We start from the raw sequence: 19,800 nt of genomic DNA, 5'->3' as shown, positions 1-19,800 counted from the left end.
TGGAGAGAACTGGCAGAGGTCGCTATGCTCTATGAAACCTCCCTGGGAAGTCAGGGAGGCGGGGGCCCGAAGCACGAAGCTGTAACCATTGCTTCGTGTTTGCTGTTAGTCCAAGGCATTGTTATAGAGCACACGGTACCTATGTGAAGCCCCACCCCCCAAGTTCTATGGTGAGTAGCATAGCAAGACCTCCTAGAAGCCTATAGGAAGAAGTCCGGTCCATCTCCTGTTCTTCCCACAAAGATGGCTGACTGTTGGGTACTTCTCTCCCTGCCCACTGACTATTCCAGCAAGTCAATTCAGGAATGTCACTGAAGGCTTGGCTGACATCATGGGAGTGGGTGAATTGGGTAGAGAGAGGGCCCTGGCTCAGGAGAGAGCCAGAGACACAGGCGGAAGGGAACACTGGGGACCAAAGACAAGAGCCTGAGGCCAGGAGGAGAATAGGGTTATGGGCACAGTGGCCAAGAGGTAGAGGCCCTGAAGGCCAGTGACAGCAGAGGAGACTTGATCTCAGGAGTGCAAATGAGATCTCGTCAGAGGAGCTGAGGAGGGGCATCAGGAGCTTGGGAGCAACCTTCACAGAACAGTCAGAGGTGTGCGGTGGGTGCAGGAGAGCCGCAGGCTGAAGGGCATGCAGAAAGGGGCTGTTGAGGTAGCAAAAGCCGCACCCTTTGTGATTGGTGACTAGGTACCCCAAACTGCAGGATGGAGATCAGAACACTGAGAGTGTTGTCTTAGTTAGGGTTACCATTTCTGCGATTAAGCCATGATCAGAAGACAGGTTGGGGAGAAGGGGTCTGTTTGGCTAATACTTCACATTGTAGTCAATCACTGTGGGAAGTTAGGACAGGAACTCAAACAGGGCAGGAGCCTAGAGGCAGGAGAGGATGCAGAGGCCATGGAGGGGCATTAACTCGGGTTATTCCTCAAGGCTTGCTCAGCCTGCTTTCTTAGAGAACCCAGGACTACCAGCCCAAAGATGGTCGCACCCACAATGGGCTAGGCCCTCTCACACCCATTGCTAAGAAAGAAAATGCTCTACAGGCTTGCCTAAAGCCTGATCTTCTGGAGACATTTTCTCAACTGAGGTTTCCTCTCTCAGATGACGATAGCTTATGTCAAGCTGATGTAATTCTAGCCAGCACAGTGCTTTCTAGAAAAAGATGGGGACATCTCAAGATTACAGGTATGTCTTTTAAAGGTCTTGTTATGAAATTATTGTGCAGAGAAAGGGTACAACATCTGGTTATGGCTTTCATTTTCTTCCCCACTCAGGCCTCAGCTCAGGTCTGGGGAAGAATGAGCTTCTTGAAATCATTAGTGCAGTGACCTGAGTGACAGGGCCCAAAGGCATGACTGAGCCCCAGCAGGGCATGGTGCTCAGAGGCCAACCCCGGGGAACCCCTGGGCCCTTTGTTTTGCAGAGCAGGGGCTGTGAGCTGGGTATGTTTCTGTTCAGACACATCATGCTGGGTGGGTCACCTGAAATTTCCCAAGTGTCTACGACAGGAAGATTGAGGAAAACAGGGGAAGGAAGCAGCAGGTTAGGGAAAGGTGACCCTCTGGTGAGTAAGTTGTTCCCTGTCACAGTGACACATGTAGGGTGTGCCTGGGCTGAGGAAACTGAGGTCCTTGTAAGAGCCTGGCGCAGCAGAGAGCTTGAGCCTATTGTGGTAATAGCTTCCGGGAGTGCCCATGACAGGGTTGAGCCTTCCTCTGCTGGGTTAGGACTGGGCTGGGTGGCAGGATCCGAAGCCCACCCCTCTCCCCAACCCCTCACCTCCTCACCCCCTGGAATGGCGAAAAGCCAGCAGGATCCATGACAGGCAGGGGCTTGGGTAAGGGATTTGCTAGGTACAGCTGTGCACGCATGAGTTCAGACCCCGAGAACCCATGTAATGCTGGATGTGGGAGCATGTGTCTGCGCTCCCAGCGCTCCTACAGCAAGACACTAGTGGAAGCTCGTGGGCCAGCTGAGCAGGAGACAGGTGGGGACTGGCATCTGAGTTTGTCCTGAGGCACATGGCACATCACACACACACACACACACACACACACACACACACACACACACAGAGGACAAACAGGATGGCAGGAAATCAGTTGCCACAGGGGTCTGGTTTTCAGCCCCTGCTGTTTGCCTGACTTAGTAAACTTGTCTGAGGTCAGAGCAGCTTCTACTCCTTCCTCCGTATGTTCTAGTTCTCTGCCTCAACCTGGGAGGCAGGGTGGAGTGAGGACCCAGGTGCTGGGGCCACGGAGGGCCAATGCCCCTAGCCCAGGAGATGGTGCCCTAGTAGTTGGGCAAGAATTACTTTGCATGAGGGGAATGTTTCATGTCACCGGTGCTGGCCCTTGCAGGTCAGGGTCATACAGATGGGGATGGACTCTCAGTGGAAGCAAACAGCTAAGGAAGAGACAGCCAGAAGGGCTATGGTGTCAGAGGGTAGAATCTTCAAGGCTGAGGCAGAGTCACCCTTCATGGAGGGCCCAGACTAGCCGGGCTATCTCTGCTCTCACCTCAAGTCCTGTGGTACCCACCGTACAGACCTTTACCCATCGCCTGCCTGAGGTCCAGGAGAAAGCTGACGTGCCCCTCTCCTCCCCTCTGCTTCTGCCGACTGGAATCTTTTGCACATGTTTTTAATAGGCACCCCTTAATCCAAGTGTCGCCTTCTGGGTTTTATTCTGTTTTCTTTTCCTTAAACAAAACACAGAGTCTGTGCCAGCTTGGAATGGGGCTCAGAACTGAAGCCAGCCAATGCGTTAGGCTGGCCAAGGGCCAGGGGAGAATTGAGTGCCCCATGCCAGTCGAGAAGCCTGGCTGACACCATGCTGGTGGAGGTGGTGTCCCTGATGGCTAATGCGGAGGTTTCGTGTCTTCAACACCTCTGCTCGGGATGAGATTAGCAGGGACTGGGGTGAATGGAGTCAAGGTCTCCTCTAACATCCCAGGTGTGGGGAAGCCTTGGTCTGACAGAGCAAACCCATATTCCTTGGGGTGTCATCCATGTGGCCCCCAATCTCCTGCAGTCTTGCTGCCAGAGGGGCCTTTGAACAGCAGCTCTTTGGGGCCTCTGCAAACCACTTCTGCACTTGTTGGGGGACTCTGGGACCTGGGGTGTGCTCACTCGGGGAGGGAATGGCATGGTGGCTGGAGCAGCTAAGCCCATGTTGGCTAGATCTTGAAGCACAGTTTGTCCAAACCTTGGTAGATCAGGAAGCAGAGCATGGAACCAGAACTCAGGGCAGGCTGTAACCCTCCAGGCCTGCATCCAGGGACCTACATCTGCCAGCTTGGCTCTGTGTCCCAGAGGTTTCATAACCTCCTTAAACAGCACCGCCAGCTAGGGACCAAGTATTCAATTGTATGAGCCTAGGGGGCACATTTTAGGCCCAAACCTTAACAACTCTGTTCCCTTTTTGTTTGATCTTCTAGGAAGCTCAGAGTCAAGCTGAGTGCTATCAGTGGCTGCTATCACATACTTGTACCAGCCATGGCTCTTGTCCTTCCAGAGTCCTGACTTTTGCTAGAAAAAAATTTGTGTATGTAGGGGTGGGAAGGGCTACCATTGCAGGGGGGAAATAGTAACTATACTTTTTGCTTTGCACCTGCTGTAGCAAAAGTGCCTGAAGGAAAAAGCCAGGGCTGATAGGTGGGGAGGGAGGGAAAGAGGGAACCCAAAGGCACAGCCTTGCAGAGAATTAAGAGGGGGCTACCCTAGTCAGCCCTGTTTCTGAACCAGAGAAGAAAGGCACCCTTTGAAGTGGCAACCTTTGAGCTATGCCCGGTGCCATGACATATCTGCTATGAGTTCAGAAGGCGTGTCCATCTGAGTCCAGACTCCCTACTGGGTTACTCAGGGTGCCTAGAGGGAGGGGTCACAGAGGTGTTTGGGAGAGGGAGGGTATAGATCTGCCTGGAAGGGCCACCTTCCAACCTTCCCAAGGAAGCTTACCATTCTCCAGAACACTGCTCTTTCAGGTATGACAGACACTCTGGGTGGTGTGCCAGGCTTTGTTTGGATCGGTGGTGTCAGTGTTCCTGGGAACCTTAACACCAACTCTCTTGTGCCTGGACTAAGCCCACGAAATCCTAGGCGGGACTTTGGAATTTGGGGGTGAGGACTTTGTTATACACATTACTAAGGAAGCCAGGGCTGACCTGGACCAGCCAAATCTGCTGCCTCTTTAGGTTGAAACACGGCAGAAACACAGAGACTAAGATGGCCAGCTTTAGCTATCTTCTAGAACCATCCTTGATACAGATGAGGAAACAGACGAGAGTGGAAGGTCATGTCCCCAGGGACACACTTCAAGGTAGGTGACCCTGTACCTAGGCAGTAGCAGCTAGCAGCACCAACAGGTCACCTGCCCATTTTAAACTTTGGCTAGCACTGGGCTCTTTTTTTTTTTTTTTTTTTAAACAAATTGTCCAAAGCAGCATAGCTCACATTCTAGTGGCTAAATTGTTTAGAATCTAGCTTATCTCATTGGAATGTGGAAGCGTGGAGCAAGGCCAGGACCGGACGTGGCTGATGTGGCTCAGTCCAGCCTCAGGAGCCAGGGGCACAGGCCACAGCTGCTCCTGTCTCATCGCTCCCCTTCTCTGCACGGTAGCTTTGATCCTCTGCTTCCTCCCCCTCGGCCTCTTGCTCAACCGTGAGAAGAGAAGGAGGGGAGGAAGCTTTGCCCTTCTGCATCTGGAAGGTCAAGACAGGACCAGGGTGTTCCCAGGTTCATAGGCAAGGTTATTATCGCTGTCGGTACCATATAATGCTTGCCGCGTGCTCACATCTTACTTGAGTTAGCTCAGGGAATCCACTGATAGCTCCAGTGGCATAGAGGATGTGACCATGGGCAGGGGCGATGTAGAGGCTGACACAGGGAGCATGGATGAATTACTCTGAGATCTGGTTCAACATAAAGGGCGATGGCTTTAAGTGGGGAGTGCTTCTGACTCCTGGAACACACCTGACTGTGGCTAGGAATGGTTTTTATTGTCAGTTCTTGGGAGGATGAGGAAATATATGCTATTAGTATCCAGTAGCTTGGAGGCTGAGGATGCATTTGACCATCCCATAATATCTGGAACGCCTTTCTCCCAAGCAGTCATCTGCCCTAGCTTAGGGTATGTTGACCCTGCAGCTGGCTCTGGCAGTGTGCACTATGCGAAGATGGGGGCTGTGTCCCCGCCTCACTCTTAAAGGACCATTTGCTTTGCACTGCAGGAGATCCAGGCCACTGTACCACCAGGGTCCACCCAGGCCCTCCCCTGTGGGCAACACAGCATCTGCTGTTCTCTTTGACTTGGGCCCTTAGGAGATACTGAGCACAAGTCCCAGCAGCTCTCTACTTTAAGAAAACTGCCTGGCAGGCAGCAGACAGGATCCTCAGGCCACTGCTGAGCCATCCCCATTCCCTTCTTACTAGAGCCCCATGCACGGGAGGAGAGGGGACTCTAGGACCTCACAGTCAAGTGAGACAGTCACGGATATTAGCCCGCACAAAGGCACACACAATCACTTGAGAGTGTTCCCAGTGGGAGTGTAGGTCTGAGATGGGTGGCCGCTGTGAGCAGGGCTTGAGGCTCCTCCCCAGGCCGGCAGGGCAGCTACAGTGGGAGGAGCAACTGGGAGTGGTGCCCAGCGCATGAAGTCCTGCAGGAAGCTGTAGGCTTCTGAGGGAAGAGCTGGTAGAAGCCAGCCTGCTGAGGGGACCCTGTAGAGGTCTGCGGGTTGGGACAGGGCTGTTTTAACTCTGCGTGGGTCCCAGGACATGGAAGTAGAAAGCTGGGCTATGTGAGAGGACTTGACTCCTTTTGAGAGTCGACCCTCACGTGGCCAGTCTACCTTGAGGAGCACCTAGTCTAGGCTGTACAACCACAAAAACAACAACAAAATCCTCAGAGCTGCTTTGTGTCCTCTTGTCCCAGCAGCTGGCAGCTACATCAAGATGGGCCATGGTTTCTGTTACAACATATGGCCAGTCCTGTTCCTGATCCTGGTCTGCATGTTCACACGAGGTGCTGCTGAACTCGTGAGGCCACTGTGGCCATGTCATTACAGATGACAGATGAACAAATTGCTGTTCCTCAGGCCAAGTGGCACCAAAGCAAAAGCCCTTTGGGAGGCAGGGATTGACATGGGGTCCTTTGAGGATCTCAGAATAGAGACTAGGAGGTAACTTTTGTAGGTGGCATGGCCCCATACCACATCCAGAGCGTACTTAGGGCTGCTCATAGTGCTGGGCCTAGTGTCGGCTGGTCCTGACCTGTTTCGTGTCTGGGCTAGCCTGTCTCCAAAGGCTGCTTCTGTTCACTGGAGGGCTAGACCCTATGGAGCAGGGTGTATGTGGGCCCAAAAGAAAAGGACCCAGTACCGCTTCCCTTGGAATCTGGCAGGGTCTCCCTCAGACTATGAGGACCTTAGTCCCTGGTATGGCAGTGAAAATTGGGAGGGGGGGCAACAGAGGAGAGTCTTTCAGAGCTTCCGCAGGTACCCACTGACCCGGCACACTCCATGTCTCTGCAGACCTACAGCCAGTGACCTACTGTGAGCCGGCCTTCTGGTGCTCCATCTCCTACTATGAGCTGAACCAGCGAGTTGGGGAGACATTCCATGCCTCACAGCCGTCCATGACAGTGGATGGCTTCACTGATCCCTCCAACTCCGAGCGCTTCTGCCTGGGCCTGCTGTCCAATGTCAACAGGAATGCAGCTGTGGAGCTCACGAGGCGGCACATTGGTAATGGGTCCCCCACACCCACGGCTGCCTCGTGGGGACACTGAGACCCCCCCCCCCCTCCAGCACCAAGTGCCGTGGGACCCAGATGAGAGGAGGTGGGAGTGTGGAGCAGGCAGTGTGTAGATACGTCACCTGAGCATACATACAACTTTAGTCTTCAAGTCCAGCTGTTTTCTTGTACTCTGGGCCTCTCCTAAGCATAAGGGGACATCCCCCATTGGGCAGAGCTCAATGTTTACATAACCGCTGGAGTGCTGAGCCAACTGAAAATTAATTTCTGTCCATCTGGATTGGATTTAGGTGATGAAGGGAAAGCAAGACTTGCACTAGGGAACCACGTGAAGGGAGGTCCCTTTGGCAGGGGGGAGAGGGCTGATGCCTCAGTAGCACCCTGGCTTCACCAAGGCTCTTCTGTGCCCACTGTTGGGGGCGGGACTAGGGCAGTAGGGTGGCAGTCTCCACTAAGGTAGGTGATTACCGCTGTCCTCTAGACAGGAGCTCAGGCCTGCAACTGCGTATAGGCTCCTCTCCTTGCCACCTATTTCAACTGCTTTAGGAACCCCAAGCTGCCTGTCACATTCTCCCACTTGGCTTTGGCTCTGGGCTCCTCTTATCTGGAGCAGCCCCCTTCCCAGCTAGCCTTGTCACCCTGTGGGTCAGTCTCTCTGACCCAATGTCTTTTGACCTCCCTAGGGAGAGGCGTGCGGCTCTACTACATCGGAGGGGAGGTCTTTGCTGAGTGCCTCAGTGACAGCGCTATTTTTGTTCAGTCACCCAACTGCAACCAGCGCTATGGCTGGCACCCTGCCACCGTCTGCAAGATCCCCCCAGGTAAGCCCCTGAGGTGCTGCCTTGGGCCATGGCCCCTGAGGCATGCCTGGGACGGCTTCTATGCCTTCCTCCACATTGGTGTCTACATTGTTGACACTCTGTACCTGTCTGTCCTCTTGTACCACGGAAGCTCACGAGAACAGAAGTGTCATCTAGCAAATCTCTAACCCAGGCACCCTCCAACACCCACGTGTGTGCACTGGGGTCTTTCTGTCAACAAACAGAAGAGACTCGGGGTCTGTGGCAGGAACTGGAGCAGGGTAGAGTGGACAGGGGTGCTCCTGCACTCACAGCTCTATAGACCCGGGCTATTCAAGATGAAAACAGGAAGTGTGACAGAGGGTGCAAAGTCCCAGGCCAGCAGCTAATAGGGAGAAATCGGGTTGGGCCTCCTGGAGGAGACATTAGGTGCCAGCAGAGGTGGGGTAAAGTGTGTGAGGGCATGCGGCAGGAAGGACACCGCAACAAGGGCATAGAAACGGAGGGCGGGACACTGGCTGGAGGTGCCATGGAAGGCAGATGTTTAAAAGGCTTTCTGGGTCTTGAGTGAAGGGAAGAAGTTTGGGGTTTATTCTGGGGCATTGAGGGTTTTCTGAGGATGTCTCCTGGACCCCAATGTCCAGGCTTGGATTCCACCACGGCAGAAAGCCAAAACACTCCTCATATATATATAGCACGTGGCCTGTGTCCGGCCATTGCTTGGGACATGTGCAGTTAGCTCCTTTTCCCGTTTGTGCTTAGTAGGTGACGGTGGAGTGGTGGGTGACGGTGGAGTGGTGGGTTGTGGCCGGGTAAACCAAAGAATGCTGAGAATTTCAGCCAGGAATGGAGCTCTGCTTTGGCAGCTTTTGTGGTTTCATTCACAAAGCACACTCACTTCTCTGAACTCACTATTCCTCTCCAGCAGCCCCAGTGGCTCGAAGAAAGGCTAGGGAGAGAATTCAGAGTGAACCGTGCATCTAAGTCTCAGAGCTGGGAAGAAGCCATGGCAGGCCTAAACCACAGAAGGCTGGCTGACTAGTCGGGTGTTCAATCTGTTGGCTCGGCTGGGGTGCAGCCCCGAGAATGGGTGTGGACTGTGTCTTGTTCTACCCACCCCCTTGGGAGCATGCAGGGGTGGAGGTGGAAGCTGGGTGGTATTCCCAGCCTGCTGCCTACCCTGTCCACCTCCATCCCTGAAGGCTGAGGGGTCTCTGGTAGTGTCCTGTCAGCTTAGGGACTGTCAGGATCCAACCCCCACCAGATACACCGAATCACAAGGAGAGGCAGCAGAGTCACACAGCAGACAGGGTCTCTGCTGGTTCTCTGGTTCCTGGGCATGGACTTTAGCCTTTATTTTCTAGGATATGCTTTCTTGGCATTTGGGCAGTAGGACTTCAAACAAGGTTTATTTTCAGTATTGTGTCTGTCTCTAGCTGTATCGTGGAGAATTAGGTACATTGTTGTTGTCGCGTTGGCCCAAGCTTGAATGGAGTGGTCACCATGTGACTCAGCTCTCTTCCTCCACCCCAGCATGAGGCAGGGCCATCGGAGGAGCCTGGAGGAGGGTGCTTTCGACTCGAGAGAGTATCCATCCCTGTGTCGGTAGGCCCCACACCCACCTCGCTGCCCATACCCTGCTGCTATACCAATGAAGGAGCACCTGTGCCCAGGTGGCTACTACACCACAAGGCATTGGCCACCAGGCTCAGGTCCCTTGCCTCTCTGAACCAGAGTCCTGCCTCAGCCTCTCCAGATGATCCCTGTGTCATCCAAGCCCACTTCCAGGCTTCCTTCTTAGCATTTGCATCCCCAGAGCGGGAGGAGGTAGCACCTGTGGGCCAGCCTTTGGTGCCCCTTGCATGTGCATCTCCCTGCGAGGGGTGTGCAGACCAAGTGTAGGAATGGAGAAGGCCCATCCTTCCACGACCACAGAGCAGGTGGCCACCGAGTGGAGCCACCGTTCACCACTTGAGGCGAGTGAATCAAGTCACTTGGGCAGGCCCAGGATTGCTTTATCTATCTGTGCTTGGCAGGCTGCAACCTGAAGATCTTCAACAACCAGGAATTTGCTGCCCTCCTGGCTCAGTCTGTCAACCAGGGCTTTGAGGCCGTCTACCAGTTGACTCGCATGTGCACCATCCGAATGAGCTTCGTCAAAGGCTGGGGAGCCGAATACAGGTCAGTGACTGAGCTGCTTTTAGCAGGTGTTGGGGAGGAGCCAACTCCAGGCCATAGGCCTAGGTCCTCAGGGATCAGGGAGGCCAGGTATGGAGGCCCAGCCTTCGTCTGGCGCAGCACTTCTCCAGCTCGGTCAGCATTTCCAGGCTCAGTGTGGGGACACTAGAATTATTCTTACAGAGATGTGGGAACTAAAGCCTATGGAGAGAAAAGAACATGCATCAAGTGGAAAAGACAAAGACATGTTCCACCCTGGCCTCTCCTGTGTTTTCAGTCTCTCTGGAGACAGACTCTCAGGGTGACTGTCTCCCTGACACTGCCACTGGTTCCATCACTATTAAACTCAACAAAGGGGGAGATTTGAGTGTTTATAAACAACAACAACAACAACAAATTTCCAGCTAGCACTTAAAACATGGCACCAGTAATAGCCAGGCCTACTGGTCTACTCACGAGGCCCTCAGACCGTCTAGACTTGGGTTAATGAGAATCACTAGTCTCCTTTCCCCATAGCGGACAGGAGCATTCTCGGAGGCAGGGCCACATGCCCTTGTGTTCCTCCACAGCCCCCAAAGCAGACAGGCACAGAGGTACCCACACATCAGCTGCAGCCAGCGCCTTGCGAGTTCCTCGCCCCTTCTCTTCATTTTTCCAGATGTTTGGAATCAGTTTTGTTTTGCAGTCATTCTGAACCCTAGCCAAACCCATTTTGATATTGGCTCTGGGCCACCATGCGTAATGAAATCCCGATGAGCATGACTTATGGAAAGTCGGACTCTCAGCAGAGGATGGAGGTCAAATCCACCTTCTCTGTTCAGCTCCCAGAGCTGCTATTCTTCCTGGGATGCCTCTTGGCGCCAGTGAGCCAAGTACTCTGGGCCCTTTAATCTGAAACCCAGGGAGGGCAACCAAGCAAGAACCCAAACGGTCAGACTGTGGAAGAACTTCCAGCCATGTTCTGATGACCCGGCCCAAAGGTCTGGCTGGAGAACTGCCTGAGCCAGCCTTTTAGTCCAGGATTTAGATCATTTAGGGAATGCGAGTGAAAGGTTAGGAAACTAATTCCTTAGTGCAAAATCCCCCAAGGCAAAGAACTGGGAGGCCCATGGTCTTCAGGCAGACACCCCAGGCTGAGTGTGACTCTTCCTAACTATTCAAGCAAAGCACTTGATGATCAAAGAGGGGGACTCTCAGGATAGTGGCCCTGGATGTGCTGGCAGAAGCCCCTCTCTAGGGCACTGTATCACTATGCAGGGTACCATGCCAGCACACCCCGTCCTACACAGCTCGCTGCGTCACTGCCGCCTGGCAGCATGGCACAGCAGCCGAGTGGCGGGTGCGGCCCCTTCCCAGAACAGACATGCCCTCCTGCGTTGTGGGCCAAACAGAGTAAGGTTTCAGGCTGGTTTTCTAAAGCAGCTGTAAGTGGGCCTGCATCCCAGTCCTCACCTCCAGCTGGCACCCGCATGTGGCCACAGCAGATAGCCTTTGCTCACTGGAGGCTTCTGGGAGCTTGCCTGCGAGCTGCGTCACCAAGTAGTCTGAATTTAGACAAAGTGCTCTGGAGGAAAAGAAATGTGTGGTGTGCTTTGGTTTTTCCAGTAATTGTTCCCCGGCTAGCTCTGCTGGTAAGATTTTCCAAAATAAGCTGTAGATGGGATTATAGCAGCACACTGGGGCCTGAGCATGTGGGCTCTGTCAGAGCTTTGTAAAAACACCCTCCATCAGACAGACAGCCCATGACAACTGTGGGGCTGGCCCAGATTTGGGGAGGGGCTGCAGGTACCTATCCAGGGGCAGAGCTGGGAGCCAGGGAGACCTTCATTCAGGCAGGCCATACATGGGGGCCTGCCACAGTCCTCCTTTAACTCTGAGACCCTCTCGCTCCAGCAGAACCCGACTTACTCAAAGCCCTCCTTGGCTGGAGGAGTGTGGCCTGGTTTGGCCGCATTATTGGCACACCTCTTGGCAGTATCTAGCATGAAGAGATCTCTGGCTTGAGGTGGCAAAAAGCAGTGTCCTGACTTACATGTGTGTCCTTCTGGACATTTCAAAGTCTCCCATTTCTTCCCTCTTTCTGCAGAAGACAGACAGTGACCAGTACCCCCTGTTGGATTGAGCTGCACCTGAATGGGCCCTTGCAGTGGCTGGACAAGGTCCTCACCCAGATGGGCTCCCCCAGTATCCGCTGTTCCAGTGTGTCTTAGAGATACTGGGAGTGGAGGGAGTGGGCGGGGGAGGGTGGGCTTGGGGAAAATGGACTTGGAAGAGAACTCCATCCAACTTGTTCTTGTCAAAGAAGACAACAAATTTCTCTCAACCAAGGCACCACAATAAGCAAAAAATTCCCAGGGATGATTTTATGAACAGCTGTGTTTGCTGCATACATGTGCCCCAGTTTGAAGCCCAAATCATGGCTCCTGATCTGGTGGCTTGAGCTAACAGGTGCCTGTGTCACCATCTGACTCCTTGTTTAATGTCAGAGATCTGGGATGTGACCGTCAAAGAGGGAAGTGCCTTTCTCAAGGGCTGGAGTGTACCTTTGGAAGAGCATCCTGGCTTTCGGAATCCGTGGATAAAAACTTCAATGAAGCATACCCTGTGCCACCACCTCTACACAGAAGGTGTGCCTGGTGAATCGGATGGCCTACAGTGGCACTCTCCTGCCCCAGAATGCAGATGGGAATATGAGTGGGTAAAGCTGGTGAGAGCCATTTCTTCATTGTCCCTTCTCCCTCGGAAGGACCTGCTGAAGCTCTGCGTGGATGGGATGTATAGTTGTTATCACAGTGCTCTCATACACGGATGTTGTCCAAGTGTTCTCAGAAAGCGGAGAGGGCAGTGATGGAGCACATGTCCGAGCTAGGTGGCACCACACTGAATGTGTCTCTGAGCTGGCACCGTATTCTGATGCATATGGTGTGCTGCTTTACAGAGCCAGTTGCATTAATGAGTCACCTAGCACAGGCTCTTTGCAATGTCTTCTGTTTTATAAAAACAATGCTGGGTGTGTACATTGGCTCGAAGACCAGAGCAGACCCACCAATTTCTGCTTGCCCTGTTGAGGTTTGGAAGCTGAGATTTACAGAAGCCAATTCACCAGAAGGTAAGACATCCCCAGGCAATCCAACAGGGGCAGATGAAAAGGGCTATTACAATTATTTTACACCTTGGGAAATTGCAGGCTTGGCGCAGAGAGGCCTGTCATCTTCACTCTGGGATGTAAGATTCCCCAGCTTTGGTAAAGGACTGGCACCGAAAACTGCTGCAGTGATATTGTGCAGTGAGCACCGTTCCCAGTGGCAATGACAGAGAAAACGAGTATCAATTACTTCAACTGGAAAAAAAAAGAGTCCTTTCCCTGCTTTTGTAGAACACAGCACACAGGATCGCCACCTGCAATTGGTACTTTCTTCTTGGCTGCTGTTTCTGTTGTGAAATGATGATCCACGTTTTTGTATGGATTTCCTGTGGAAGTCCTGTCTTGTTCCAGAAGGGAAGAAGTGCACCCTCCAATGTGACCAATCTTCTGGTGCTCCAGAGACTCTGGGGCACATTCTGGTGTTTCTCCTGCAGGCTCCTGTGGCCTCTGACGCTCTAGGCAAAGATGTTTCCAGCAGGCATGCTGTTCCCAAGCCTCCTTCAGACACAAGAAGCCCATGAGCATCTTCTCCGCAGGCTGCTGCTACAGAACCCAAAGGCAGTCCTGAATGCCTCCTATCCTGATATCCTGAGAGGGCACAGACAGTGGGTGTGAACACTGTGCCAGGCTTGAAACGGTCTGTGGACTGCTGCTTCAGACACAGGAATCCTTGGAACTGCCTACATGTCACCCAAGCTCTGAGTCAGGCCCAGCACAAGGATGTTCTGATGTGGCTTCTACTGAAGCCATAGGCGGTGGTTCATGGGGAACCTGTCTTGTCTACTTGCGGCCCATCATCATCCCCGAGGTGCCTGGCCGGAGAAGAGCTCCACACAGCACGAATGGCATCATCCCACAGTCGGCTCTGTATCTGGGAAATGCATAGGAGCCTGCAGTGCTCAGCTGACGGCTGTTCCACTGCTTGCTCCTGGGAGGCACTACGTTGAGAGGATCTTTTTTTTCCTTCTTGCCAAAGGTTACTTCCTTGGCCCCCTTGCTTTATTGGCCAGTCGCTAGAGGATGTGTACAAGGAAAATCTAGGCAAGTACTCTCTGCATCTGGAAAAGGCTTTGGAATCTAGAAAATGCACTCCATCGTGGAGAACACAGGTCCTTTGGGTACGAGTAATCTAAGTGTCCTCCCAAGTTAGTTTCCATTCTGTCTTTGTATGAACAGCACTTCTACTTTAAAGGACAGCTGGAAGTCAAGAGGAAAGCAGTGCAGCTGGCTGCTGTGGCCCTTTGACGTGTGGTCCTTCGGTGACCTAACTGCAGGTGCTGTGCCAGCCTCGGGGTTTCTGCTGACACTGACCCCATGGCTGGCGCTAGGCAGAGATCCTCCTCTTCCAGCAGCCCTACAGAGAGCTAACGTTTGTATCCAGCTCCTCCAACTTCACTCGGTGCGTGTGCAGGTAGCCCAGCCATGCGGACTACAGGCCTGTGCTGGCATGTCACCGCAGCTGGCCACCTGCCAGGAGGCCTGTGGAAGACCTGGCATTTCGAGAAAAGCCTGGAGTGGACAGCAGTGACTCTCTTAGGAAGAACATAGGGAGGGCAAGGCTGCTGGCAGACTTCTCCACTGTCCTGAGAGTGTGCTGTATTATTTTTATTGTCAGTGATTCTTTTGCCTACCTGTTAATGTATTGAATGAGCCGTGTGCTTTCTGGGTGCTGTGGTCTTTGCTCTCTCTCAGAGATGGGATATATTCCAGGGCTTGATGTCTTCCACTCAGACACAGAAAGGTTTTTCCTTTTAGTAGCGTGTGTGTCACGCATGTGCCTGAGTTGTCTGGAGCAGAGGCAAATATCTGACTTCTATTTCTTAGCCCCACGCTTGCCATTTCTGATTTTCTTCTTAAGTCCCTGAGAGGCTGGAAAGGAGCTTGCAGCAGAATGGGACACAGCCACAGCTTCCGCACTGTATTTTCACGGCACTGTGTGTGGTTAAGTGGCTGGATGTACGTGCCTTTACATTAGCCGGAGCCTGGTCAGAGCGCACTTCTATTTCCTATGAGTGGTCAGTGTTCCCATCACTTGGCCTCTTTAAGTAGTGGTCTTTACAGTGTTCAGCAACTTCCCAAGTGGGCAGGAAGCCACACACCAGGATGTGGGTCAAACATGAAGATGTGCTTTGCTGACGGGGGTACTGGACAGAGAGGAACATGTTGATGCATGGCTATCACCTTCGAAACAGCCCCTGCAGCTGGCTCGTGTTAAGACAAAAGTGATGTTTAGCATTCTGCTGTTTGCATATTTATGTAACAATTCCTCAAAGCCATTCAGATGGATAGGTATTTAATTTCTTAAAGACCGTTGTGAAGGTCTCTCCCCTAGGACAGCGACAAGCAGAGCTGGAACACAGCCAGCCCTGAACATGGATATGGAGGCTGCAGTGGCTTTTTTGGCTCCAGATCCACAAACGTCAGACCAGACTGGGTCAACAAGTGGTGGCATGCGCGAACAGGCCGCTCTAGTCAAGCCCAGGCCCTCGAGAGAGAGCGTGTCCTCTGTGCTGAGGCGCCTCCCTTCTGGGAGTGAAAACTTCATGTAGAAATTGGAGCCATCTTTATCCCAGAAGCCTTTGCTGTTGCCAGGGCAGGTGGGCTGGTGTGGACTCTCGTGTGGAGATACCTGGAGGCTGAGGTCACTGTCACTATTCAGCCATCCAGGCCTTTAGTATCTTTGTAAAAAGCATGTATTTATAGTGTTTTAGATTTTTCTAACTTTTGTATCTTACAGCATTGTACCCCAATGTTAAAGAGCCGTGTCCCCTCTTCTTATAAGCGCCCATCTAATAAACTTTTCACTGTAAAGCTCCTGGGGCAGGAGAGTCGTCTCATTCCTGCTGCTGTCTCTGGATAGAGGGACTTAAAGGGGAGCCCCGGTGAGGTCCTGGGGGCTTCAGAACTCAGCAAACGCAAATACTACAACACTGTGCCTGGCCCCACTGCCGTGCTCTTCCAGGAATACCCGCCCTCGCTTCCTCACAAGGGACCACACAGGACCAGCAGTGAGGCCCTGGGTGCCCCAGATATGACACAAGTGTCCACAGATACTATACCCTCTAAGTCCCCTCTGCACCAAGGCCTCAGCCCTGCCACTGCTTCTGCCTGGGGTCCCCAAGCGTCCTCTGCCATGGTGTCGCTGTGTCCTCACACAAGATACAAGAGGATGCCACTGTATCCTCACAGATACACACAAGAATTACCAAGACTCTCAGGGCAGGCAGAGGCAGGCGGAATCTCTGTGAGTTCAAGCCCAGGGCCTGGTCTACAAGAGCTAGTTTCCAGGTACAGACTCCAAAGGCTACAGAATGGAAACCCCTGTCTCGAAAACCAAAAAAAAGCTCCCTACGAGATGTCACTCTGAATCCTAAATTCCTAAAAACAAGAATGAGACGTCAGCTTCTGTCCTGCATGAATTAACCATCAGCTTCAGGAGATGTACCAAAATACCGAAGACCTAAAGCACAACCAGGACAGAGGTGGCTCTGCATCCTTCAGGCAGCCCCCTTCCCTGTGCCTAAGAACCTCCTGAGTCCAGCGCCTCCTGTTCAGGAAGGAGCGGCTTCAGATGGGCCTCCACGAGCCACCTCAAATTCCCACCTTAGGGTAACTCCTTCGCCCATTCTCCCACCATGCCCCCCACCCAGCTCCCTCCAGACTTGGTTAAAGAGAGTACTAGCTAGATGGGCCTGTACCCCAATCTGCTCCTTGGGCTAGAACTTAGTTACAGCGATTAGTGAGAGAAGTGACGCATGGAGCTGCCTTCCCCATCCTTCAGCCCCTCAGCAGCTCCTGTGTTTCTTTGCCACCATCCCTCACCTCCTTGCTGAGATCACAGTTGACAAGCCTCCCCTTTGAAAGGCCCTGCCCCCTGAGGCTCCTAGTTGCTCCTCGGATCTGCCTTTTTCCTGAGCTTGTCTCCTTGTTCTCGGGTGTTCCCAGACTGATGTGTTTGCTTTTGACAGTCTTCCATGAGTTCACCAAGCCTCAGGGTTTCCAGCCACATAAATGCTAGCGTTTCCTGTATCAGCCCTGAGCTTCCAACTTGGGGGCAGAGGTCTGCTGGTCCATTAATTGTTCATGCTCACAATTCAGAAGACAGAATTACAAAATGACCACTGCAGACCATCACCCTGCAAACTGTACTGGCAAAAGCTATTGTTCTGGGCTCCCCACCTCCAGCTGCTCTCGAGTCTTCCCAGACCGTGCTCAGCCCCTGCTCCCACCACCCTACATGCCAGCTTTCTCCTAGCATTTGGACCCCGCCCCAGTACCCTGACTGTTGCGGTTTCCTGTCTAACAATTCACACAGCCTATGTTAGTCAGAACTGTCCTGTAATGAGATGCCTGAGAGAATAATCTTAGTAATGATGACAACATTTTGGCTCATGGTCTCAGACCTTTCAGCCCACAGTCATTTGTCCCTGCTGTTGTGGGCCTGTAATGGAAGGAGGCAGAAAGGAAGCAAGGGCATGGCCTCGATGGCTGTGCGGTCAGGCCTACCTCAAATATCCCTCCAGTTCCCACAGTGCCATGAGCCGGACAGCCTTTAACACATGGCTCTTTAAGAGCGGCATTTCAAACCCAAACCAACACTGCCCACGGCAAATTGTAAGGTCATTCTATGATACTTGACCATTGTTCCTGCCCAGCTCTCCACTCCTTGCTCTATCTCCAGTGCAGCGGTGATGGGGTCTACGGTGTCACCCTGTCTCCACGCCTACCTGTGCTGCTCCTCCTTCCCATACCGTCTACCTTTGACTGCAGCTCCTCTGACCCACAAAGGCCAGCCCGCTGTGCCCGTGCCTTGCAGCTCAGCTCAGCTCTCCTCCAGGAAACCTTTCAGGATCTCTGTCACCAGGCTCCTTCACAGTGTGTTACCTGTGCCTGTCATCCCTCGCAAGTGCTAAGTCCCCCGAGAGCAGGGCTATGCAGTATCCTTACTTCCCTGGCTTCCTGTGGCTGGGTATGTGTACTCGGGGGCTCTGGATTTTGCCTCAGTGCTGTGCCTTCTGCATCTTTTCCACTGTGCTCTACTCTGTGTGAGTCTTTATGGCAACCCAAAATCCAGTTCCGGGTCACTCGCTATTACAGCTGTCCCACAACTCTAATTTGTCTCCCTTTAGTTCAGGGACACACATGTGACACAAGGACTACTATCCCGTATCTGTCTACAGCAACAACACTTAGTCATGGTCTGAGTCCACTCAGCCAGACTCCCCCTCCATGCAGCTGATTAGATATCTGTGCACAAGGTTGCTGCCAGCCTTCCTGGAGTACACCCGTGGTGGAGGCCCTTTCTGCCTGCAGCCTGTGGCATCTCAGTCCTTCTGGAACAGGCGGACTCTTCTTTGCCACCAGCATTTTTCTGATGGGGCTGTCCTGGGACTCATCAGCATGCTTGTTTGGGTTCTCATCTCTATACCTCTATTCATGTCATGACTTACTGGAAGAATCTTGATGTTCTTACTTACCTATGTGCCCAAATTTGTTATTCCTCTTAGCTGGAGTCCAGCATTACTTACCTGATTCTCAAAGTATGCTCCAGGAGTGTCATTATCACCTAAGATGCTAAAAATGAGGCTTTTCAGGTCCCACCACACACCAGCTTCACCAGGAACAGGGTGAATCTCCCAGGTGGTTCTGATGGGCTCGCCGTTCGGAATCGACTGCAGTATAGGCTGCCTGCAACCAACCCTCTTCCCATTCTGCTTGGCCTTCTGTCATCTGTGATCTCGTCTTGCTTGCCTCTGGGCATCAGGAGAAAAGAAACTTCATTCTTAAGACTGACTCCTCTTCGTCCTTGCTCATTCTGGTTCTGGCACCAGCAGAGTCACAGCCCAGGGTGGCTGGTTCTCGAGTCATTGTTCGGCCTCAGCAGGGCAGAAAGAAGTTTGAGGCCACCAACTGTGCTAATGATGAATGCCTGGAGATTTCCAGGGATGGGCCATTGATACAGTCCACATCCTTAAACTTCAGGTTAAAATCAATGTCTCTTCCAACCAACGCTTATTTTCATTCATAAAGCACAACAGCACCTGAGCATTAATGAGCCCACATCTCTGTAGCGTGAAAGCCACCTGGCTGTAACAGAAGCACAAAAGCTATGATGGGCGCCACTTTCACAAGCTCGGCAGGGAGGATTCTGGTAGCAAGCTGAGCTTGAGTGTCTTCATGTGACCTTCTCTGCTGCTCAGGTTCTGGTGGCAAGGGAAGGGGTATGTGAGCCATCGACAGTGCCACGTGGGTGCGCACACTTGTCAATCCCAGCTCTCAGGAGCTGAGCAAGGCAACTGAGAGTGCAAGGCCAGTCTAAGCCACGTGGCGAAACTCCATCTCAAAAACAAACAAACCCCAAAACAAACAAAACAACAAAAAAAGGACTGGCAGGATGGCTTAGTAGGTCAAGGTGTTTGCTGTTAAGCCTGATGACCTGAGTCCACATCTCAAGAACCCAGAAGTTGGAAGGAAAAAACAAACTCCTTCAAGCTGTCACTCTGACATATACATACAACATACACCAAAGTAGCACCACATGAACACACACACAAAAGGTAATCCCACACACAAAGGTTTTCAAGACCACCACCATCACAAAACACAAGCAAGCTTGTGTCCACCAAAGATTACGGTAGATACAGTAAATTTTAAGGCCAGGTTTTGAATCTGTTCTTTTCTTAAAAAGCAGGGGGGGGGGTGGTGTAGAACCATTTGTCAGTAGGACCACAGGAATGGAGGAATGGGGCTCCTAACATTCTAAAGAAAGGTGCACATGACTGCCACTGGCTCTTCTGTCAACTGTTCATCCCACCATCAGAGGAACAATCCATCCAGAATCAAGCAGATACTTCTCTTGGCACTGGAACCTACTTCACTCCTAGTAAAACATAGAGCAGATGCAGGAAACACAAGAAA

At 52.4% G+C, this 19,800-nt stretch overlaps 1 protein-coding gene across 1 annotated transcript in view; it reads left to right on the top strand.

Moving 5' to 3' along the window:
• The window catches only part of Smad3 (SMAD family member 3), a 108,113-nt gene extending 96,148 nt beyond the window's left edge, over positions 1 to 11,965 (top strand). Inside the window, exons 6-9 of the mRNA XM_038323011.1 lie at positions 6,537 to 6,749; positions 7,443 to 7,580; positions 9,596 to 9,740; positions 11,824 to 11,965. Coding sequence (XP_038178939.1) covers positions 6,537 to 6,749; positions 7,443 to 7,580; positions 9,596 to 9,740; positions 11,824 to 11,947 — 620 coding nt within the window. The 3' untranslated portion in view covers positions 11,948 to 11,965. The remainder of the gene's footprint in view (positions 1 to 6,536; positions 6,750 to 7,442; positions 7,581 to 9,595; positions 9,741 to 11,823) is intronic.
• Positions 11,966 to 19,800: the final 7,835 nt, after the last annotated feature.

This window comes from Arvicola amphibius, chromosome 3 (genome assembly GCF_903992535.2).
Source record: "Arvicola amphibius chromosome 3, mArvAmp1.2, whole genome shotgun sequence".
Taxonomy (NCBI): Eukaryota; Metazoa; Chordata; class Mammalia; order Rodentia; family Cricetidae; genus Arvicola; species Arvicola amphibius.
Note: the sequence above shows the minus strand (reverse complement) of the source record. Positions and strands in the feature narration are given on the sequence as shown.